This window comes from Podarcis erhardii, assembly GCF_964252035.2.
Source record: "Podarcis erhardii genome assembly, chromosome: 8".
Lineage (NCBI taxonomy): Eukaryota > Metazoa > Chordata > Lepidosauria > Squamata > Lacertidae > Podarcis > Podarcis erhardii.
Genome location: NC_138499.1, coordinates 24,236,888 through 24,262,768, shown reverse-complemented (window position 1 = coordinate 24,262,768; position 25,881 = coordinate 24,236,888). Strand labels below are relative to the sequence as shown.

At 39.4% G+C, this 25,881-nt stretch overlaps 1 protein-coding gene across 5 annotated transcripts in view; it reads left to right on the top strand.

The window, feature by feature from the left end:
- Positions 1-25,881, top strand: part of VPS13B (vacuolar protein sorting 13 homolog B) — a 357,420-nt gene that overhangs the window by 121,642 nt on the left and 209,897 nt on the right. For all 5 annotated transcript variants that reach the window (XM_081873883.1, XM_081873885.1, XM_081873882.1 and 2 more), the window contains exon 20: positions 25,153-25,262. In XM_081873883.1, the coding sequence (XP_081730009.1) occupies positions 25,153-25,262 (110 nt within the window). The remainder of the gene's footprint in view (positions 1-25,152; positions 25,263-25,881) is intronic.

The following is a 25,881-nucleotide window of genomic DNA, read 5'->3' as shown; positions in this document are numbered from 1 at the left end:
TAGCTAATGTAAATAGCTATAATCTCCTTTAAGTTGTTTCTACAAGTGTAAGTGATTTCTTTTGTACTCTGTAAAGGGGCTTTGGATACTTCAGAGAACCTTGTTCAGCCCCAAATCACTTCTGCATCTGCTAGCTTATAAAAATATGTGACAGTTTTAGGGTTATGAAATGTTGTGATCTAGCTACCTATAGCAAGTGAGAAACAATGCATTTCCTGTGTTGCTCCTGTTGCAATTTCAGATTATGTTAGGGGCATGTTGTTGTTGTTATTTCGTCATTTAGTCGTGTCCGAGTCTTCGTGACCCCATGGACCAGAGCACGCCAGGCACTTCTGTCTTCCACTGCCTCCCGCAGTTTCCTCAAACTTATTCTGGTAGCTTTGAGAACACTATCCAACCATCTCGTCCTCTATCGTCCCCTTCTCCTTGTGCCCTCCATCTTTCCCAACATCAGGGTCTTTTCCAGGGAGTCTTCTCTTCTCATGAGGTGGCCAAAGTATTGGAGCCTCAGCTTCAGGATCTGTCCTTCCAGTGAGAACTCAGGGCTGATTTCCTTAAGAATGGATAAGTTTGATCTTCTTGCAGTCCATGGGACTCTCAAGAGTCTCATCCAGCACCATAATTCAAAAGCATCAATTCTTCGGCGATCAGCCTTCTTTATGGTCCAGCTGTCACTTCCATACATCACTACTGGGAAAACCATAGCTTTAACTATATGGACCTTTGTTGGCAAGGTGATGTCTCTGCTTTTTAAGATGCTGTCTAGGTTTGTCATTGCTTTTCTTCCAAGAAGAAGGCATCTTTTAATTCCGTGACTGCTGTCACCATCTGCAGTGATCATGGAGCCCAAGAAAGTAAAATTTCTCACTGCCTCCATTTCTTCCCCTTCTGTTTGCCAGGAGGTGATGGGATGATCTTAGTTTTTTTGATGTTGAGCTTCAGGCCATATTTTGTGCTCTCTTTCACCCTCATTAAAAGGTTGTTTTAATTCCTCCTCACTTTCTGCCATCAAGGTTGTGTCATCTGCATATCTGAGGTTGTTGATAATTTCTTCCGGCAATCTTAATTCCAGCTTGGGATTCATCCAGCCCAGCCTTTCTCATGATGAATTCTGCATATGTTAAATAAACAGGGAGACAATATACAGCATTGTTGTACTCCTTTCCCAATTTTGAACCAATCAGTTGTTCCTGTAGTATCCAGTTCTAACTGTAGCTTCTTGTCCCACATAGATATTGCTCAGGAGACAGATGAGGTGATCAGGCACTCCCATTTCTTTAAGAACTTGCCATAGTTTGCTGTGGTCAACACAGTCAAAGGCTTTTGCATAGTCAATCAAGCAGTACTGGAACTCTCTAGCTTTCTCCATAATCCAGCACATGTTTGCAATTTGGTCTTTGGTTCCTCTGCCCCTTCGAAATCCAGCTTGCACTTCTGAGAGTTCTCGGTCCACATGCTACTTAAGCCTGCCTTGTAGAATTTTAAGCATAACCATGCTAGTGTGTGAAATGAGTGCAATTGTGCAGTAGTTGGAGCATTCTTTGGCACTGCCCTTCTTTGGAATTGGGATGTAGACTGATCTTCTGCAATCCTCTGGCCACTGCTGAGTTTTTCAAACTTGCTGGCATATTAGTGTAGCACCTTATGTTAGGGGCATATTATAGTGCAAATCCAAAGCTTTTTGCATAGGCACAACTGTTGGTTAATCAGGGAATAGTGGTGGTTTTATAGATAAAGGAAGTTAGTTCCATGCACTACAGTTCTGTGTACGTAGTTCTATGCTTTATGGAATATACCTGTATTTTTGTGCCTGTTCAATGTAGTGGCTGTAGCCTCAATAATTTGCCAGGACCAGGTCTACTACCCATACACTGAAATGTACAAACCCTTCCCTTGTTGTGCTTTTTATTTATTTGATTTATTTATCAAATTTCTATCCTGCCTCATAATACATAAGGACCCACAGGGCACTTTATATATGAAATAATACAGTGCAATTACACTAAGGCAATTTTTACCATCTCTAACAAATAGCATAGCTCTGAGGTAGCATATCCTCTCCACCTCACCCCACCCCATGCAGCTTTCATTAGGTCATTGAGGCTTTTTCTACTGCTATTTCATTCCCTCAATTGCTGGCAATGCCTGTGCGTTCCTTACTGCCTTCCCCTGTGGACTGCTGGTCTTTTTGCTATCTAATTGCAGGGAAGGAGAAGTCCAATGCAGCCACTGTGAACTGCAGAATGATGGCAGCTAGAAGTTCTCTTGCCTTTCTGTTTCCTCGTTAGTCCCTTCCTGAAGAATTTCAGGTCCTTTTGCCATTCAACTGCAGAGGACAATTTTAGCTTGTCTCCATGAGCTAGTAGTGGTGACAGGGAGGGAACTACAGTCATACCTTGGTTTTCAAGCGCATTGGGAGTCCAACATTTTGGCTCCCGAACAATCGAAAACCAGAAGTGATTGTTCCATTTTTCGAATGTTCTTTGGAACTCGAATGTCCACCATGACTTCCACGGCTTCCAATTGGCTGCAGGAGCTTCCTGCAGCCAATCAGAAGCTGCGCCTTGGTTCCCAAATGTTTTGGAAGTTGAACGGATTCCATTTGACTTCCAAGGTACCACTGTAGTTTGGACTGGTGGGAAATTTAGGACAGGAGTGGGGAACCTGATAAAACGTTAGCAGTGGTGTCTCCAGTTCTGTGTCTGCTATTCAATATATTGTGTCCTCCACATCTGGATTCTCAGTTCTGTTTGGATACATTCCCTTGTCTGCTTTTTGGTCAATGCTACACAAAGTACTTCACTAAGGATAGCTCCTATCTTTTGGTTAGTTTACACCAGATCTCTTTTGATATAGACTTCCTACTACAGAAGTGAGATGGTGGCAACAAGAAACAGGCACATTCATTCCTTACGCTTATTAATTGGAGTGGCAGATAAATAGCTCACATTCCAAATATTGCACATGTTTACTACTTTCAGGAAGAAGGTCAGGTGGACTAAAACTCAGAATGAGCTCAGGGAGGGAGGGAGTTGGCTATGTTTAGCTTGGAGTAGACTGAGAGGTGATGTGATGGCCATCTTCAAATATCTGAAGGGCTGTCACATGGAAGATGGAGCAAGCTTGTTTTCTCCTGCTCCAGAGTGTCGGACCCGAATCAATGGATTCAAATTATCAGAAAAGAGTTTCCGACTAAACATGTTTGGACCCATGTTTGGTTATAATGAAGGTTCTTACACCCTTAATGCCAAACCGACTGGGACTGCAGAGCTGCTTTTTCTCTAAAATAAAAATGGCCAGGTTGGATTCCTCTTGTGAAGCAAGAGTTTATCCAGCTCAGGCTGTGGAAGTGACAAAGCAGGAGTGAACACTTAACACACTGCTCTTTCATAGTAAACTACAATAAGACACAAAGTCTGGCTAATTTTTGCATGTAAACACAGTGGCTGCACTCAGACATATCAATGTGCTATGACCTAGTGATAGGATCCAGCCTTAGCAAGCCTTGGTATTGTGGACTCTCCCCTCCACTAGCATGGCTGTGATTAGAAATTCAGAAGCTTTCATTTCCTTTTCCCAATTAATCAGTGTTTGCCATTCTATCCAAACACTAACTCTGAATGGTCTTAATGATAGTTTATTGAAACAAACCAGCTTTTTAAACCTAGGGTTGAAGATAGCTTGTTTTAATAATCTATAGTTAAGACTAACCAAAGTTGGTCTAGGTTTGCATGAAACGTAAAACTTGGTTAGTCAACAGCAGATGTGAAAGCTTCTGCCTGGGTTGGGGGGTATATGAGCCTTAGACTGATTCCTGTAATGATAAACTATCATTTATTCTTATGTCCAAATGCAGGTATTGCCACAGTTACTTTTTGGTGTTACTCTCCAGCCCTTGGGTTCTTTTGGCTTTGAACCTCCAGTAAGGCAAAGTAAAATATATGTGAGAGGCAGAAATATTTGAGAGGGAGCTGAGGATGTAGCTGCTTTCAAATTCCCGTGCCTCTTTCTGCTTGTTCATAATTACTGCTATATTTTGGGTATTAATGATTGTTTTAGTACATATTTGTACGTGAACTGGTATCCAAGCAGCTGCATATGAATTGTATGTGTTATAATTTGCCTTCCAGCTGTGATTGTATAATAGATAGTTGATTATTTCCATTGAGAGAGCAGGGAAGTCCTCAAGGCTAACTGCTGAGAGTATGAAAATTTTATATCCCTCTAACCTAAACATTTTCTAGTCATTGGACAGATGAGGGAAGCCCTCCATTTCACCTCTTTTTCACTCATTTTGAGGACCTCAAAAAGCACATTTAGTGCTGAAGTCCATGCTGGTTATTAATGCTTCTCATTTACTTAAATGGTGAATATTTTGTCAATGTAGCCCAGCAATAATACATTCCTTTTTTACGCTGCTGACTGAAACAAGGTAATTTGTTTGCATGCAACAAGTAATTTAGCACATATTTGGCAACTTGCATACTAATTTTTGATGGTTTGTATATTGGGCAATATTTGCAGAAGAAAATGGTACTCTTGTTATATGTTTTGGATTTTTTGCTAATGCATTTTAACATATGAAATTATCAAATAATTTCAAATCTTAGGTCTAGAATTAATAAAGAATTAAAAATAATTTATCTTAATTTCTCCCACTATTAGTAAAATATGGTATAAGGCAAACAGACCCTCCAACAGGGATGGCTAAACACAAATGTTAATGTATTTGGAGTGAAACATCTTTATTAAGTTAATACAAGATGTAGTCGTGCCCTACTTGAATTACTCATTTATAATAGCTGAGCAGCAGTCTGCATGTGGACTTTGAAATCCTGGGAAAATAAGATGCATGCATGCATTCTGAAGTCTTTGCTTTAAACAGCTGGAAAATGTTCCAGTGAGTAGTCAGCTACTAGCTGGTGTCTATTGTTTCTGTCTTCAGGGAGACATGATCAGTTTAATTACTGACTAGCTTCATTATTCCTTAGTCACATTCCGAGTTGTGAACTTGGTCAGTTTATATAACTTCAAGGTTTAATTGGCCGTATTACATAATTATTCTTCTCCTTTGTCTCTTCTTTGTGACTGTCTACAAACATAAGCAACTCCTTCAGTAACTTGAACTCAATTACAGTTAAGTTTGACAAGTGAGTTGTCATTTTTGACATGTGCAACCAAGATAATATCCAGAGCCAATGTTTTGGCAGCTAGAAAGCCAAATATAAGAGCAAAAAAAGGTTGTTCAATGTTTTTTATTGTACTGTGGCACATAATTTTAATAATGATACAAGTTGAGGAAAATATGTACCTATTCTATATCCAACAGTGTGCTTCATGTGGTGCAAAATACAATCTTTTCCTCAAAGGGATTTATTTAAGAAAATTGGCCCTAAAGTGGGAAAGCAGAAGAAGGAAAAACAATTCAAAGAAGTTATCCAAATAGTGGTTGGCCAACTGTTTGGTCTTTGCTTCAGAAGCAAATTTTCTTCCTCCTTTTGCATCTCCAGAGAGCCAGTGTCATGGAATTTGACTGGAAGTACTCAGGCTGTTCCAAGTCTGTCCATTTTCTCAAGCAAAGCAGAATGAGGATATTTGATTTGTTGTTTTGAGTTGTAGAGCAATTTTGACAATTTTTGGTGTTTTGTGAGGTAGAACAATGTGTTGGGTTCCATGACATACCACAGTGATTTCCATTCCTGATATTTATTATCTATTATTTTTGGCGTTTTCTACCTGAGGGAGAGCCCTGAAGGAAACTGAATGTGATGGTTTAGTTTCTCTGTGCTTATTTTTTTTACATCATACCAAATAATTTCAGCCTTTAAAGGCATTAGAGTTAGAACTTTATGGATATCATAGTGCACATAGTGGATACAGAAAGACAGAAGCAACTGTGTTACGTTCAAGGATTTCTAGACAGATAATAAGGATTTTTAGACTTCAGCTGTTCATATGTATTCTGTATTCTCATCTGTTCAAAGTGGGGCTAAAGCTCAATGAATGAGCATCTGCTTATCACACTTAAGGTCCTTCTCACTGTTCTCTAGGCAGCACTAATGGAATTTTTGTGACTAAGGGTTATCTACAGTGGGAATATTTCATCTGTGCAAGGATAGGCTTGTGCAACATAATGTTCTCTCTCTCTTCTTTGCCCGTGTGCCCCCTAATTCTGTTCTAGGGGTTTCCCCAACCATATGGAGCAGATTTGGGCTGCACATGTAGGGGAGGGGGAGGTTCAGTAGTGCAAAAGGAGGTCTTTGCACTGATGGAATTGGTTAGCTGAATAATTTACTTAGAGCTTTTTGAAGTGGTGCTGTGATTGTTACTGTATTATCAAACAATTAAGTATGAGCGGTTAGGTCTCTGCTTCAAGAGAGTTACGATATGCAATTCAGTACGGGGCAGCAAATAGAAAGAAGAGGGAAATGGAGGAAGGAGTAAATGGGAAGAGATGTTGCCACTACAGCTCAAGTTTCCAAGATGCCAACATTAAAAAACAAACACACACCAGTCCTTACTCACATGCTTACAGTTAAATAGATGTGGTACCAAAGGGAAAAGGAACAGTGAGGAAACAGGAAAACAAGCAAATTCAGGAGCTAATTCTTCATAAAGTTTCATACTACATATAAATATTAAAAGTATTGATGAAAGCTCTTAGTGATGATTAAAAAGGTGCATTTTGAAGCCTTAGATGTGGTTGAAGCATCTGCTATGGCCGTTCCAGTCTTTGCTCATTGAAGGTCCTGTGGTCAAGAATATATAGTTATTTCAATTAAATGCACTTAGGCTTATTTACATTAGGGTGAGGGCACTGTGATCACCTCAGTTCACTGCCCATTAACTACAGAACACCTTGTATCCAATTATAGGAATAAAAATGAGGTTATCCAAAGGTACTAAAAGAATTTGTAATCTCAGAGCTTCTGTCTATAATCTTTGAGAATTCTTTAAGAACAGGTAAGGTCCCTACACACTGGAGATGGGCAAATTTTGTCTCCATCTTCAGAAAGGGTAAAAAAGAAGACCCAGGCAACTACTGATTTGTCAGCTTGATGTCTATATCAGGAAAGGTCCTAAAACCTATTAATAAAACAGTTGGTCTGTGACCATTCAAGAAAATAATGCTGTGATTTCTAAGAGCCATATGGGTTTCTCAAAAAGAAGTCTGGCCAGACAAATATCATTTCTTTCCTTTTTTTTAGAATTGCAAGCTTGATGGACCAGGGTAATTCTGTGGACATAGTGTATCTTGATTTCAGTAAGGCTTTTGACAAAATCCCCCGTGATACTCTTGTGGAGAAGCTGGTAAAATGTGTTCTGGATGAGGTAACTTTTTGGTGGATTTGTAGCTTGCTGAACCCAAAAAGTACTCATTAATGGTTCCTCATCATCCTGGAAAAAGCTATAAGTGCGGAGCTGCAGGGTTCTGTCTTAGGCCCATTGTTGTTCAACATCTTTATAAACAACTTGGATGAAGAAATTGAGGCGGTGCTCATCAAATCTGCAGATGAATATAAGATGAGGGACACCTGGCTTGCAGGTAAAAAGGATAATGTGAAAAGGAAAGGATAATGTGAAAAGGATCTAAGGGTCTTAGTAGACCACAAGCGTAACACAAGTCAGCAGTGTTGAATTCAATCCTAGGGTGCAGCAACAGAACTATGGTGTCCAGATCAAGGGAAATAATAGTACCACTCTATTCTGCCTTGGTCAGATCCCACCTGGAGTACTGTCTTCAGTTCTGGACACCACAGTTTAAGAAGCTTATGGACAACCTGGAATGTGTATAAAGGAGGACTACTAAGATGATAGAATCTGGAAACTAAGCCTTAAGGGAGTGGGCTGAGGGAATTAGCTGTGTTTAGTTTGAAGAAGCCTGAGAGGTGATATGCTAGCCCCCTTTAAATATCTGAAGGGCTGTCACATGGAAGATGGAGCAAGCTTGCTTCCGAGGGTCTGACTTGAACCAATGGATTGAAATTACAAGAAAGGAGTTTCCTACAAAACATTAGGAATAACTTTCCAATGGTAAGAGCTGTTTGAAAGTGGAATAGGCTACCTCAGAAGGTGGTGCATCATAAGCAGGAGTTGGATGGCCATCTGTCATGAATGCTTTAGTTGAGATTCCTGCATTTCACAGGAGTAGGCCTGGATAATACTCGGGGTCCCTTCCAACTCTTCAGTGCTGCTTCATGACACTTCAAATAGAGGACTGTCCTCTGTAAAGTGGCAGAACTGGCAACACAAATGAATGAGCTAGCACAAAAACCAAATTAATGAGCTAGCCACAAAAACCAAACTCCTTTTCTGACTCAGCAGGGGTGGGAAAACCTCAAACACACCAAGTATCTGAAGCAGCTCTTTAGCCACCAATCTAGCTAAAACATCATAAGAGTAGGGCCTTATCCTTGTATTCCCCAGTGGTTTCTCTCCCCTCACAAGGGATTGTGGCAGCAAACAGCGGGATAATTCAGGGATGTCCTGCTATTCTTGTCTTTTATATGTGGGTTTTAAGGGCAGTTAGACACTGCCTAGGCATGGTAGGTATGCATCTTCTCTAGATGTTAAGCTCTTTTTTCATTACTGGCTGTCACTGAGTAGAGCAAGCTCCTCCATGGAATTTCTATACATAAGAAAGATTATTAAGACCTTTACGAATTTAGAAAAGACTGTAGGAAAGTGATCAGCATTCCTGCCTAAAATTTCAGAGAATGCAGAAGGGGAAAACAATTTATTGCCAGCAGCTGAACCCCATTTTCCTCTTGAATTATTCTAGCTGTTTGTTCAAGTAGCACGTATATAAGTTGACCCTATAAAATAGCCTGCCACAGTGTCAAGGAAATTACTAACAGCCTGATCATATCTAGAGCTTAAAGTGATGTGCACAAAATATACAAAGGAAAGTGGCACATCTGTACAGAGCTTTGTTCCACTTGACTCCCCAAATTGTTTTTATTTCTGCTAGCACTATGACAGCATTAGATGGACGGAAATATCCCCAGGCCTTTCTGGAACCAACCAATGGGCAATGTGTGACCCTTGTTTTGACAGGGACCCCTCTCCATGTTACTACTAATTATGGCTGCTGTCTTGGTACAAGGGAAGGGGACAGCTCCCAGTTCACTTGGCAGATTTTTAACTTTGCTAAAAATATTAGCATATGCAGCATTCTGTTTTTGGGGGAAATGCTTTTGATGAGCGTCATTCAGGGCTTATTTTTAGCCATAACTCACTGGAACTGAGTTCTGGCACCTCTGTAGCATTACGGCATGTCGGCACATCGCTCAGTGCTGAACGACAGAGGCTGCTGGCGGCCCTGCGATAAGTTCAGTGTGGCAGGTGGTGTGGTGGCGTAAGCAGAGAAGCTTTTTAAGGGGAGATCTCCAAAGCTCAACAGCTTCAGTTGGGTGCTCCCCCAAGTTTCGGCACCTCTTTTTCCAGAAAAAAAGCCCTGGTGCCATTTATATCTCTTCCAAGTTTCTGTACTCTAGCGATTACAGAAAACAAACACGCAACTTTGCAACTAACAGAAAATAATCCAACTTAAAATATGCTCTTAATCGGATACATGAAAAAAATAAGCGTTCAAGACTCAATTGTGTTGAGTGATACATTTTAAAAGGACATTTGCTACTATAAGTTTAATTTACTATTATATTCCATTTGCCATATACGTTCATTTGAATGCACTTAGATCTGATACACATGGTATACCTAATGTTTTGTTTGCTCAAGATCTACATTTAAATATACGTTACCACTTTAGAAATTAAAAAATATATAAAAAGGCTGTATGAGTCCAAGGAGATACTAGTTTCTTTCAATGCGTTTTGCATATCGTAATTGTTTTTGCTAGTAGGTGCAATTCAATCTGAGTTATCTGTAGTGCTCATTATATTTGTTATGCTTTGGATCAAAAGAAAGATAAAACAGATTCAGTTACCAAGCACAGAATGATTTAGGATTTTGTCCGTACGATAGAAGGGAGCTGAAGTTTAGACTTACAGTGAATAATTCTGAGTAGTTTTCTGTGCCATTAGCGGAACAAATTAAACTTTCACTGGTTGACTGCATATACCTAAACAGTGCAGTGTGGGAGGATTATCAGCCAGTTAGTCTTATTGGTTTATTGGCAGCAGAGCAGATTTAAACCAAATTTTCCCATGGCAGAGGTACTGTACTCGAAATTCCAAAAGTTGTACTAAGAAATTTATGAAGTGGTATGAAAGTAAATTACTGAAGAGCCATCAAAGTAAGCATGTTATTAATTGACAATTTATTGACTTCATCCTCAGTGCCAGTTTTTTTTTTTTAAAAAAAGAGGATTAGCTTACAGACTCTGCTTTGAAAGCTGTGTGAGGTCTTCAGTTTAAAATACTTCAGTTAAGCTGTAATTAATTAACTTAATTAAACAAATATTAGTAAAAAAACAAAAGCACACTTATTCTTATAGATCTGGAAAAGCAGTAGTCACGAAATCAGCATAAATACCTAATCGAAAGTGTGAATCTGGATCTGGTTAGGATTGAATGCAACACTGGCTATCTTTGATCTTCTGAGAAACTTGGGACTCACTCAAGTGAATCTTTTGCTGACAGCACTTGACTAATTGCCTTAAATTGCATGATACGTAGCCCCCTTGTTGCTTATGGTTAATAATGTATAACTTGTTCAAACTGCTGAGCTTGCAATTTATGTTGGCAAATTGTTGGAACATGTATAGCAGTAAAAATACAAAATCTGCTTTCCCATGTCAGAGGCTTGTATGACTTCATTGTGGCATACATTTTGGTAGGCAATAGTCTACTTAGTCGGTAAGACTGAGCTGCCAGCTAAGACTGTTACCATGCAACGATAAGCTTCAGGTTGTGAAGGAGCTACACCATCTCCACCATACACCATACATCCTCTCTACCATACACCTGAAGTAGCACATTGTGCAGATGCTGCATATGGAGGCTAATATGTGCAGCCACATAGTCAGCATATTAATTTGCTAGGGGAAGGATTGTGCAAATTGGGCAACAACACCTTGAGACCTCTGCATGGTAGGCACATCATATGTGTCAGGTGCCTGCTGAAGAGAGGGCTGTCATTACCATTTATCCACCACACAAAATTCTGTTGCTACCTTTTAAACATCAAAACTTCACCTATGTCGAAATGAGTTCATTAGATGCAAGTAGCAGTTTTCATAGAAGCGTAGAATTCTGGAGTTGGAAGGGATCCCTGCAGTGCAGCAATCTCAACTAAACTATCCATGACAGATGGTCATCCAACCTCTGCTTAAAAACCTCAAAGGAAGGAGAGTCCACCACCTTCTGAGGGAGTCGGTTCCACTGTATACCTGAAGGAGCGTCTCCACCCCCATCGTTCAGCCCGGACACTGAGATCCAGCTCTAAGGGCTTTTGGGTGGTTCCCTCATTGCGGGAAGTGAGGTTACAGGGAACCAGACAGAGGTCCTTCTCGATAGTCATGCCCACCCTGTGGAACGCCCTCCCATTAGATGTGAAGGAAACAAACACCAGACTTTTAGAAGACATCTGAAGACAGCCCTGCACAGGGAGGTTTCTAATGTTTGAGTTTTTTATGTGTGTTTTAATATTTTGTTGGAAGCCACCCAGAGTGGCTGAGGCAACCCAGTCAGATTTTCAGCATATAAATAATAAAAATATCATCATCATCATCATCATCATCATCATCATTATCATCATCATCATAACAACTGTCAAAGATCTCTTACTGTCAGAAAGTTGTTCCTGTTGTTTAGTTGGAATCTCCTTTCTTGGAGCATGAAGCCAGTGGTTCAGGTCCTACCTTCCAGAGCAGGAGAAAGCAAGCTTGCTCCATCTTCCTTGCGACTTTTCATAGTTCAAGTACTTAGTTCCTTATTACAGTATAGGTCGGATGTCTCAGCATATACTGGCCTGTTATGAATTTTATTAATAGTATTTATAATCCTCCCTTCACTCAAAGGTCCCAGGATAGAAATATGTGCAGTCTAAACCAAGATTAAACAATGAGATCAAAACAGCTTTACACAAAATTCATACTTCAGTTACATATAAAACCAGCAGTAGAGTCGTCGTCATCATCATCATCATCATCATCATCATCAAACACCTCCCCCTCTCCAGAAGTGTGGCCAAAGAGGTATATCTCCACTTTCCACCAAAATCACTTTCTAATGTATTGTAGTGATATGGTGACACCTCCACCAGATCATTATGTGTTTTTCCTTTCTTTTTAATATTCCTCCTTCTTTGGCGATCACTCGTAGCCGAGTAAGTTTGTCTTCCATGAACATGGTCTTAACAGTGTGTCCATAAGTGACTGTGGAGGCCAATTCTATTTCATTTGGGGCTGATGATGATCTCCTCAAGTTCTAGGCAATTTCATATTAATGGGAAATGCATTAAAATGATATGCCTCTTTCTATAACAGCAGACTGCATGAAATGATTGGAGAGGTCATTGCAGTCATTACTTAGGAAAACTATGATAGTGTGGGTTAGGTTTTTCTTTTGGAGTTTTGAGATCAAGAAGTTTTCCAATATATTGCAATAAATAAAAACTAAAAATAGAAGAAATCACTAACTAGACAAAAGTAAAAGAAAGCTGGCAGAGTCTAAATGTATTTAGAGAGAACTGGACTTCTTTTGTTGAGTTTTGTAATAAATAAACTGTTGTATTCAGGGTGGGGTTAGTTTTTAATAAAAATAGATCTTGAAAGATATTTTCAAAATCTATAGTTTTCCAAAATTTCTACATGGCTAGATATAGATACAGATATAGAAGATTATCCACCCAGTTTTCTAATCATCACCAAGCAATTGGGAATGATCCTCATTATCTATTCTCATTCTCTACCTTCTAGAGTGAAATGTTATGTTGTCAGAAATATTAGGAATGATTAAAGATCATTGCTGGTCCCATATTTAGCATTTGAAATCAAGTTTGAAGCTACTTGTAAGTGCTGATCAACTGTGACCGCCGTTTAGCCTGAACTGTGGTTAACATTGTTGCTGGTATAATGTTTAACCATGGTTGAGGCCTTTAGTGGGAATTTGTGCTCCAGAAGATAACCTGTAGAAAAGGAAGTGTATTATCCCATGCCCTACTCACATGGTGCACTGTGAAGAAAGACCCAGAAATGTCCAGAGAAGCAAAACAAGGGGTTAATTGGTTCTTGGCCTTGTATTTCACTGTATATATGTACAACTTACAGCACAATTCTATATATGTTTATTATATTCAAAAGGAAGTCCCATGGAGTTTACTCCTAAGAAAGTGTACACAGAATTACAGCCTTGGTCTTTCAAGCTGTGTTGAGGTAACAGGTCTTGATCCTTTCAACTTTTATACCAAAGGAAACATTCAGAAGCATAAACTTACTACCTATTTAATTTCAAGGAATTGGATATTTTATAGGATACAGAGATCCAATTTGGTTTCGGAATCAAATATTAAAATGTTCACACTCCTAAGCAGTTTCAATCTTTAGAGATATCGAAGCATGCCTTAAACTTAGAAGCAGATGACCGTGGCTAATTTTTCTGCCTTACAGAACTTTTGAGAAACAAAAATCATCAAAAGGGGAAACAAGCCCACCATTTTTAAATGGACTACCAAGGTTCTCTTTTGGAGTTACAGAGCAAGTAAAAAATACACTTTTCTCAGTAATTATGTTAAAGAAAGGTTGGTAGGATACAGTTTAAACTGTTTATCAATTCCACTTTCGACAACAAGTTGCTGAAAGCAATTCCTACAGCTTGACTTAATGATTTTCTGATGTTCACAGCACTGTTTTGTTTCAGAGCCTGGGTCGCAGCAAAAAACTTCCCCCTGCTTTTATCTATTAATGAAGCTACTGTGTACTATGTGCCCCTCTCCCTCTTTATGACAGTCTATTCTATCGCACCCACCCCAGATTCATTACTTCACCCCATTAACAATCCGTGCAGAGTCCTCTGCTAGTTTTATGAGGCAAAACCACAAAATGTCAGGTTAAGAAAACCCTCTCCCAAACTTCTCTCATAAAATACTGACACATAATACATTACCTGTCAAGTATCTGTTTACACAGATTCTCACCAAACTCGCAACATGAAGTTTAATATTAGAAAAGGTGGATGATGAATTGTCTACTACTTTTTTTAAAAAAAAAAAGGCAACTGGATGTAAAATATTTGGTAACTTTCTAATCATAATGCTGCAGCAATCCATACTTTAATTAAAGGAAATAAAAAACACCCTCAACACACAGCAGCATGATATGGTCTAGGATTATGTTCTTCAATTTGGATTCCTAGGTAGTGTTGGAATTATCCTTGACCATTGAGATAAGCTGGCTAGAGACGATAGTTGCAGTCCAACAAATCTAGGGACCCAGGGCTGAAGAACACTAGCCTAGAAACAGATGTCTTGTAGTAAGACACTTTAATCATCAGCATTATTCTGAGGAAAAACCATCCCAAATGAATTTCATTTTCTTTTGGAAAGCAGCTTTGCCACACGTAAGCGAGAAGAGAATCGTAAGTCACATATGTACACTTTTAATGGATTGGCTGGATGAAAATATTGATATCCCACCTCTTAGGCCTGAAGAAACATTTGAAGTGGTTCACAATATAAATGAAAAACAATACTAAGTACACATACAGGTATACCCTTATATAAGATATAAAACTAAAATGTCTGGTGCTCTGTGTGGCTATGATACATCAAGAGATGCCGAAAGGTTTTTACAGAGCTGTACTGAAGATGATGTGATGTGTGTGCAGATTAAAAATTTGTGGTGTAGTGGTTAAGAGCGGTAGTCTCGTAATCTTGTAATCTGGGGAACCGGGTTCGCGTCTCCGCTCCTCCACATGCAGCTGCTGGGTGACCTTGGGCCAGTCAACTTCTCTGAAGTCTCTCAGCCCCACTCACCTCACAGAGTGTTTGTTGCGGGGGAGGAAGGGAAAGGAGAATGTTAGCCGCTTTGAGACTCCTGAAGGGGAGTGAAAGGCGGGATATCAAATCCAAACTCCTCCTCCTCCTAAAAATAAAGTTGGAAAGATGTAAAATGAATCTTCATTTTTAGTTGCTTGCTGCATTACCTGTGCGAGTGAGGCATACGAAGCAGCGTCACTCACTCGGAATAACCTGTTGTCTAAAGGCACCTAAGGCCACCAGCTTGTTGAATCCGAGTGTCTGTCTCTGAATGGGTGACTCTGCATAGGAAACACCTGTGAGCTGCCTTGGGTTCTATGATGGAAGAAAGGTGGGACAGAAACACACTTCAGCTTTGGTTAAATCTGTGAGTCTGGACAATTCTAGGAGTCATTTCTCAAGCCAATTACTGCCCTGGTTCCAGAATTTAGTACTTTCCCCCCTTTCTTTCTTTCTTTTCTTTCTTTTTTGCAAAAGGTACTAAAAAAAGTATTTGCCTTTACTTCTCCAGGCAGCCATATGGCCTTGAATTTATTAATTCCTCAATGTCCATCTCAGTAGAACAGAATGTGACTGACCTGGGAGTAACACAGTGGTCTCCCTGTAGGTGTGAAGCATGCCAACAAATTGTCCCAGTTCCCCCTATGAGGGGAGTGGAGGGAAATAAAGGCAGTGGTTGCCATGGGACAGAGCAATGTTGCATGAGAAACTGATGGACAAGATCTGAAAGTGTTCTCTAAACAGGGTTTAAAAAGGCTCAATCGTGAGAGTGGAGCCTTCAGCCATATGTTACTTTTCTTGATGCCAGGAAATTTCAGTAGATGCTAGATGGTTTCTGAGGTGTGTGTCTTAGAGGGTGGGGCTGTGCTTGCTAGCCTTACCTTCTGTTGCACCTTCTGCTCCCCCTCCACCAGGTGTTGTGTGGGAAAGTCCAAAGAGGGCACCTTGTAGGCTCCTCATGCGATTTTGAATGTTGATTGCATATGGAGCCCATGGATGAATAGGGGAGCCTATTCCTGCTTCAGACTTCACCCACCCACCCCCCATGCATAGATGGGGATGGGGACTGGGCTGGCTGGCAAAAGCAGCAAGAGGAACATTGGAAGTTGTCTTCTATGGAGTCAGATCCATCTAGCTCAGTATTGTCTACTCTGACCGACCATAGCCCTCCAGGGTTTCAGACAGGGTTCTCTCCCAGCCCTTCCTGGAGAATCCAAGGATTGAACCTGGAACCTTCTGCATGCAAATCAGATGCTCTGCTACAGAGCCAAGGCCCCTCTCCATCTCAGGGATAGGGCTAGCAAGCATGGCCCTGCTTTTCTTGCCATACGATTGTAACCACACGGGACATGTTTGCAAATCTGTTTAACCAGTTAAAGCCGGCAGTGGAAATTTACAATCCAGAAGGGAGGGCCTGAAAAGAAGGGAAATGTTATCTTATGTCTCACTCCCAATTAACTTAAGGATAATAATACAAAACAAACAAAAAACAGTAACCCTCACAACCATATTATCTCTGGTCATCAAAAATTGACATACATTTTTTAAAAAATGTCCTTTTGTATTTTAGGAGTGCCACAAACAATTTATGTACAATCCCATAACATTTTGGAGAAATTATATGAGAGGATGGCTAGACAACATTTATTTCTAATGATGGCCCTAATGAAAGACCTTCTCCAAAATGTGTCAATCTTTGAAATACATTATTTGTGGCATTCCTGATAACTTTTCTCTCTTTGTTTTGCTGGCTGGTGTAGTTCCCTCCCCACCCCTCTTTTTTATTTCTTCTGTATTTAAAAAAACAGCAACCATGCTTCCAGATTTTTTCCTGGAACAAAACAGAGGAAAGGCTCTTGTAAAAACAAAAAACACCTGATCCTAGTTACATATGTTTAATCTTGCTTTAATGTAATTTGTAACTGTGAGCAGAATTATAATAAAAATTTGCAAAGGTTGCAAATATGGAACAACAGGTTCATAGAACAGAGGGTTGTGAATGTCTGAGTTGATCTTACTGGTTATTTTGATATTCTAGATCATTCCTGGATCAGATTTGCAATTGAGAGAATTGTCAGCTTTCTGTTTCTGTGACTATACTTAGCTTCAACTGTTAAGGTCCTGCTCCAGTAGGCAGAGAAAATCCATCTGCCATAGAGGAAACTCCTTATTAGTTCCAAATTATGAAGAAAGCTGATATCTTTTCAGTCTTTAAGCAACTTCCATCTGTAATGAACCCTACAGTTCCTTCTGGCAGTCAGCTGGAGTTATAGCTATCAGCTTAATCACCAGATATGCTCCATAGCTTTGACCCTCTTCAGCCCTGGATAGGGCAGTGTCTGTTCTTTGAGCTAACAACCTGACACAGATAAACTTTTCCTTTCTCTGCACCGGAAATCTGCATTAGTCTTAGTCTTAGCCAAGTCAGGTTGTGATTTAGTCATAGTACTCGTCTCTGACTTAGAGCAAACAAATCTTTCCCATCTTTGACTTGCGTGCAAACCAAACTTTTTGCGCCATACCTTTTTAAAAAAACAAAACACAACAAAATTACTGTGGTTGACTCCTAGTTATAAACCTTCCTGGCTTTTTTTACACTCCAATAAATTTGACTAGTGGGTCTTTTTAATACATAATACATTTTCATCACATCCATGAGTAAACTTACTTTCTTTCTTTCTTTCTTTCTTTCTTTCTTTCTTTCTTTCTTTCAATTTTAGGTGCAGTGATCATCACGACTTAATGCAAAGATTGCAGATTTGATCCCCTTAAGGGACAGCTGCATATTCTTGCATTGCAGGGCGTTTGACTAGATGATCCTCAGGGTTCCTTCTAACAGTAATTCTATGACTTAGAGGCTTTGCATGTGGAAATGACATAAGTCCTGAGTTAAGATTGTGAAGTAATATGGAAATATCTCACCATCTCTGTGCTAATGGACCTTTGAACTCTTGAGAATCCAAACAGGGAGATTTGAGCACTGTCTCTTGATTTTGAATTCCCCTGATCCTACTAACTGACCCATCAGTGTATATAATGACATAAACAGCAGGCCTCCATTTGCAAATTACAGATGGGAACTTAACTTACCTGGTGGCAAGGATTATTAATGTGGTTAAGAAAGGGAAAAATTATTATCTTACAATAAAATGTGCATACCTAGCCATTTTAGCTGTTAAATTGTATGTATAGATATGGAAAATGAAAAACAGCTCTGTACGTGATTTGTGTAAAAATAATTTGTACGCATTATTCTCAGGTTGCATTGCTGCCCCTATCCCAGCCATCCGTTAATGGTATCTTGTCAGTTTGGGATGCAGCACTCAGATAACTGGTTCTATCGCTTTCAAGGGACACCATATGCAGTCCAGTGGTTTTTGATGATTTGGGACTTGCTTAGTCTTGTTGATAAGGCATGCATTATATCTGACCATGATACAGGTTCATATACTTGGCAGTATTTCATGGTGGAAAAGTAGAGAGAACTGGGAAAAAAGATGGTAGAATCTCTTAACCATCTACTGTGATGTTTTTATGTTGCCTTATAGATCAGTTGCACACACACAGCAGTGGCTAATCCCAGGAACATACTTCATCAGGATAACATCATGACTGAAACTCTGAGGTAGACATTAAGATGTGAAACTGCCAATATATTTTGTTGAGAGGAAAATCCTATACACACTGGAGACATAGCTGGACACTGGGTGGTCTCAAATATACTTCTTCAGCGGCATTTTAAAAGAGGGCTGTTTGGTAGGCCATAACCTTAATGTTTTATATTTACTTCTTTCTGATGAGCAGCTTTATATATTTTTTTCATTGAGAAAACCCAAGGCAGTTTTCTGAACAAATAATTAAGGTAACTATAGTACAGTTATTATTTTTCTTAAACGTTACTGCCCCCATATGGACACAATGATGAACATACGCTAGCAATGTAGGTAAAGCTTCTCCCTAGGTTGCATGGCTTTAAAATATCTACTTTAAAGTTTTAATCCAGACAGATATAAATTAAGTTTGGGTGATTAATGGTTAAATCAAGTTGATCACGTCTCCAGACTTTGTATTTGTGTTTGCCGTAATTACTTGTTTTCTGACATACCAAATATACTTCAGTACTTACCTCAACTGATTGCACCTGCTATTGCTTAGTGTAGTTTACTTTCCATAAAACTTTCTCATTTTTGTGTACTGACCATCTTTCCTTTCTGAGGATAAATTTATAATGGGTTTTGAGGTGTTTAAGGTTTGGTAAATGCTTTTCATGGTAACTTGGACCCACAATAACTACTGCGTTACTTTCATAACCTGTAAAGCCCAATTAGAGGTGGCTTCATAAATCCCTGAAATTGCAAAGTCTACCCATCCTTATCTTTAAAAAACATTTGTAGCTGCATCCATAGAATAGAATTGCTGACAATTTCCAGACATTTCTGAATGAGGCACACGCAGTTTGCACCTCCCATTATTTTCTGGGATTCACTAGATTGTTATAAAATTTCCAGGCTTGAAATAGGTGGGGTTTAAAGATTTTTAACAAGCTATGTGTGCGTGCAGGGATTATAAGGTTTTAATAACATTAAAATTTACTGCTACTACCACAGCATTTTTAAAGTGGAAAGCTAAAGAACAGTCATACTTATTTTTAATCAGTTAGAAGTACTGCATGCCAAGTCAAGTGTTCTTTATTTATTTCAAGTAGTTCATTCACTGAATTCTTTGACTGTCCCAGAGGGCTCAGTGTGGAAAGGATGTTTACAAGTACAAAGTCAGAGTTATACACACTGCCTGCTCAACTCCGGTTTGTTTCATGTGCTGTGGAATTGGCTGTTCTTTTCAACTTCATAGCTGTATTTTCGAAGACAAAAAGCACAGCTGCATTTCAGAATCGGCAAATAGTTACAAATTCTATATTTTCTCATACTTTTTGCTGTGATCAATACGTTTCAGTACAGGAATATGGCATTGACAAATTTAAAGTAGCCTATATGTTCAGTCTTGGCAGAAAAGAGTTTGCTCCATCTCTAGCTGTGTCTGTTAATGCACCAGAACTATAATATTCTTAAAGCCCACTTGGAAATTTTAATGTGTGTGTCACCTTCTACATTTATAATGTTTAATGACAGTGGAAATCTGTTTGTGCCACTGTTTAGAAATTTGTCCATAATCATCCAGCATAGGAGGTATTCACATTGATAGGTGCATACATGCATCTAGATTAATGTGTATATCACATTGATGTCTCTGTTTGATCATGGCCAGCTTTAGGTCTGGTGCCTAAAGGTGTACAATGAAGGTGCCAGTCAAACCTCCCTGGGGAGAGCATTCCACAAACAGGGAGCTACTGAGATCTTGTGAACTGCCCTGAGATCTTTTGATGAGTGGCGGTATATAAATATAACTCATAAATAACAAGTAGTAAATAAATACTTGTGTTGCCACCATCCAGACCTCTCATGGAGGAGGCACATGAAGAAGGCCCTCAGATTATGAGGGTCCAAGTGTGAGTAGGTTTATATGGAGAGAGGTGGTCCTTAAGGGTATGGTGGCCCTGAGCCATTTAGGGCTTTATAGGTCAAAGCTAGCACCTTGAATTGGACCCAGCAACTAATTGGCAGGGAGTGCAGTTGGGCCATGATTGGTGTAATAGGCTCAAACTTTCTTGCCCCAATGAACAACCTAGCTGCCGAATTCTGCACCGGCTGAAGTTTCCGAAACGTCTTCAGAGGCAGCCGTACGTATAACACATTGCAGTAATTTAACACAGAAGTTACCAGAGCATAGACAACACTGTTAGGCTGTCCCTGTCCAGATAGCTGGGTCACCAGCTGAAGCTGGTGGAAAGCACTTTGCATCACTGAGGCCACCTGAGCTCAAGCGACAGCAAAGGATTCAGAAGTATCCCCAAGCTGCATACCTCTCCTTCAGTGTAACCCCATTGAGAGCAGGCAGATTCTAAGGAGTGAGTTGTGTGTCATCCATATACTGGTGAAACTGCACTCCAAACCTTCCAATAGTTTTGTATACAGTGGTACCTCAGGTTAAGTACTTAATTCGTTCCAGAGGTCCATTCTGAACCTGAAACTGTTCTTAACCTGAAGCACCACTCGATTTCTGTTCCCATCCTGAAGCAAAGTTCTTAACCTGAAGCACTATTTCTGGGTTAGTGGGGTCTGTAACCTGAAGCGTATGTAACCTGAAGCGTATGTAACCTGAGGTACCACTGTAAATGTTTAAAAGCATGGGAGACAAATAGAACCTTGTGTGGACCCTACAGCATAGCCACCATGGGGCCCGCAGAAGTCCCCCAGTGTTACTCTCTAGTAGCGGCTCTGCAACCAAGACTGAAGCCAGGCTGAAATGGGTTTAGATAACCCATTTCATCCAGGAGAATTTCACTGAACTAGCACCACTCTCTAGACCACTTTCATGGATGATATGTCTAAAACCATTTGGACTTGTCAAAGACATTTTGATGTCTGAAGTAGAGCAGCAGACAATGTCTCCTAGCCAGTCAAGGTGCATAGAAACTGGAACATGACATGTTCTGTAAGTTAGAGCAAACATAATCTACATTACTCTGGTTCTTGCTTTTCTTTCCAGAGGACTGAAAGCATGGCTTTACAAAACCTACATATAAAAAACTTCCATCTATCACTGTGTCTGGCCAGCTTGTGCAAGGCAGCCCATGAGAGAAGGTGGTCATTGGGCTGAAAAGGGTTTAACCACCCTTGATTTGAAGCATTTATACTCTTGTCTTTTCTTAATAGAGTGCAAGGCAGCTAACAATAATTAAAATAACGAAAACTAAAAAGCAGCACACTTAACTAAAAATATAGGAAATGCAAACAGCCATTCAAAGCAAATTTACCAAACTTGTTACAGTAAGTTAAAAGCAGTTCAGTGAGAAAGCTATTATTGCTCATGGTCCAAAGCCCAAAAAGGAAGATTTCTACAATTCCATCTGAAGGACATTAAAGAGGGGGCAAGGTGAGTGCCTTTGTGGGGGGGGGGGAGTTCCAAAGCCTGAGTACAACTAGTGAAAAGGCCTTATTGCTCCAGCTTGACATACTGGGTATGCCAGTACAGTACATACAGCGCAAGGGCATCATTGAAAGTAGTCTTCAGAGAACAGCAGGGATATCAGATTATTTTTTCACAGAAAACTTTATTATTGCAGAAAATAATTTAGCTTCTTATATTATGCATAGATGCTTAACAGGAGAATTGTTGATTTCTGGGAGTGGGGGTGCGTTTCCTGGTTTCAGAATGAAATGCAGGGACATTCCATTGAAGTCTATGGCAAAACCTCAATGAATTTTGATTCTTACCTGATAAAACTTGTGTGTGTGTGTTTGAATTTTCATGCTGTATAAGAGACTCTTTAGCCTCTGCTTCAGCTTCAGCTATAACTGAAAATTATCACAGTACTCTGGAGTATCCAATTGGAAAAGTATGCTTGGAATGTCAGTGTTTTGGCAGTATGCAGTAGCATCAAAACACCAAATGTTGTCTGCTATACTAAAATTAGAGACAGTTGGATATTTCCTTTTAGTGATTTATAGTCTGTTATGTACCAGATTGTCTTGTATACAAAATGAAAGTTGTTTGCTCACATTCATACGGGATAAGTTGTGCTATTTATAGGCTCATGTGCATTAAAATCACACTCAAACATGCACCCACCCACACCCCTTCTGCGTTGCATAGAGAACCTAACTTAGTTTTTCCATTGGATATTACAGGCACAGGCAAACACAGCCCTCCAGATGTTTTGGGACTACAAGTCCTATCATCCCTAGCTAACAGGACCAATGGTCAAGGGATGATGGGAGTTGTAGTCCCAAAAACATCTGGAGGGCTGAGTTTGCCTGTGCCAGTGATATTAGAAGCTGAATATGTTTAATTGGCCATATCAATTTGTGTAATACTAATAGGCTATGAATGTTTAGAATGCTTCTTGTTAGTTCACTGGAGTCTCTTGCTGCCACCTCCATTACTAAAATACATGCTTGCCAGAATCATATTCTTAGCTACAGAAACCTTTCACGTTATTAGAACGGCAAAGTTTGCTATGCTGTGTAGAAAACAAGAGTTTGGGTGGATTTGATATCCCGCTTTATCACTACCCGAAGGAGTCTCAAAGCGGCTTACATTCTCCTTTCCCTTCCTCCCCACAACAAACACTCTGTGAGGTGAGTGAGGCTGAGAGACTTCAAAGAAGTGTGACTAGCCCAAGGTCACCCAGCAGCTGCATGTGGAGGAGTGGGGAATCGAACCCGGTTCACCAGATTAGGAGTCTACTGCTCTTAACCACTACACCACACTGGCTCTCAAATGCCATTAAGTTTCATGCTGAATATTTATACTGAGTATTAGATTACAAAAAAATGCATTACTATTTTAGCTTTAAGAAGGTTAAATGCTTGGGAGTCATTTAAACTCTAATTAATTTCTCTTAATATCTGTCTACTTCCAAAGGACAGCGGTATGATAATTGTTTTATGATGGTTAGTGTTTTACTTAGAAGCCTCCTCCCCTGGATCACGTGAGCATGAAAGAATATGACACTTCATATGAAAAAAAAAAACAGGGCTTCCATATACACGAAATACATAAACATTTGCAAACATATTTTCAAGTCAATTTTTTTTTAAGTAAATGGGGTTTTTTATTCACATGTATTATTATTTACTGCCTTATTCAACACATTATGGATTCAACACATTATGGATTTTGTGATTACGCTAATGTTTCCAATATCTCTTTAATAAAAAATGTGGAAGATTTCTGAACTGGCATATGTATAGCTACTTCTATGTTAATATACATTGCACAGAGGCAAGTGGTTTTAGCCCTGTATATTCCGTTATTTGCCAGATACAAGAGTGGCCAAAAAATTGACAACAAAGGCTGACTTGCTACTTTTTTGGAAATTGCAGTAAATTAAGGGCCATTGCACTCATACTACAATCATACATTGGTTTATTGCAAAAAAATCCTATTGAAATCCATGTAAGATTTATTAATAATTAAATATGCTTAAGACATTTTGGAATGCATTTCAATAAATTTGAGTTACTATAATTATTTCTTAAAAAGAAAAGGCATTTGTCTAACACCTGTCTCTAAAAATCTTCTGCAAATTTATGATGACACCCTGATACCAGTAGAGCTGATAGAATTTTTTTTTCTTCTTTTGCTAACTTTTAGGAGAACAAGATCAACTCTTCAGTTTTTGGTATTTTAATTGAATTAGATACTATGTAACCATGACCTAGAAGTCTTTTATGTTTTAATCTTTTGATGTAGTATTCCCATGGCAATATATAAGGGCTCTCACTAAGTGTTGCTCTCACTAACACACACACACACAGAGAGAGAGAGAGAGAGAGAGAGAGAGAGAGAGAGAGAGAGCGCCAGTGCTGTTGTAAAATAAACTTGTACCATACTTTTCCATCTATAAGATGCCCCCATGTATAAGATGCCCCCTATTTTTAGGGACTCAAATTTAAGAAAATTGGGGGTAATGGCACAGAGCTGTTGAGCTTGGGCGTGGGGAATTGCTCACCCGCACGCATCACAAAATCTGCGTCCCATCACTGGCAGAAGCTGCCTATCACCCACCCAACTGCCAGAGCGTCAGCCAATCAACACCACCCATTGACGCAGCAACAAACACACGCACAATAGCTACTGACAGCCACGGCAGCAACCAATCAAACGTCTACCCTATGCACTACCCATGTATAAGAGGACCTCCAGTTTTTAGCATGATTTTTAAAGAAAAAAACATAGTCTTATAGATGGAAAAATACTGTGACTGGTGTTCATGTAAAACCACCTGATGCTCTAACTCAATAATTCAGTTTTTAAGGTGTATTCTGCTTGTGGCTACTTAATGGAAAATAATTGCAATTTTTGAACTTAAAACCATGGAATGGGTCCCTCCAAAATGTACTATGTAATGATAGAGTACCCAGCATTGCAGCTGCCACTCCTCAACCTTCCTTCTAATGTTGACTTTTATACTGTTTTTTTGTATTGGAAACTGCCCCAGAATTATATATGGGGTTCTGTAGAAAATAACGAGTATAGGTGTTTGGGATATTGCTACCCACGGTGTGTCCGAGATGAGAGGGATTTTTTAAAACATTTTTTCCCCATGTGTGTAATCTGTACATCTTTGTTATTTCTTTTGTTATGTAGGAGCCGTGCTTTTGGCCAGCATGCAGGGATTAACAGTCAATATCGATCCGATTTTATATACTTGGCTCACGTACCAGCCTCAGAAGCGAAGCAGCAGACCAATGCAGCAGGTAAGAAATACTGAAATTCCTTCTCTTTCTGTGTACTTAAGTAGAATGTCTTGTCTACATTAGTGGGAGAGAAAATGAATGCCATCATCCTGCATCCTATAGAAGTATCTTGCTGTGCTTATTGTTAAAAATAGGAGTCTTCTGTTTTGTTAGTTGTTGCCTTATTTTATGTTCACTGTATAAGTGTGTGCTATCTATCTATCATCTGTCTATCTATCATCTATCTATATCTATCTATCTATCTATCTATCTATCTATCTATCTATCTATTTTAGTTTACCCCCTTTGAGGACAGCATCATTGAAAATGTAACTAATAAAATCAACAGATTTTATCCTCTCTAATGTAAAAAATGTATCTTTAAACAGGTAATTTGTGTGAAAACTGACTTCATTTTAATGATTTATGCCCAGATTAAAAGAAAAGGTTACATTATTTATAGAAGATAGCCAGATATATCTTTGGCTGTTCTCTAGGGGGTAAGCATGCCACCATTGAATGGCAGCCACAAGGAACATTTTTCTGACTGTGTGAAGTTATGTTTTCTGATCCCTGGGAAGTAAGGAATGAGGTCCACACACATAATAGGACTCCCCATCCTACTTTCCCTTCATGCCTC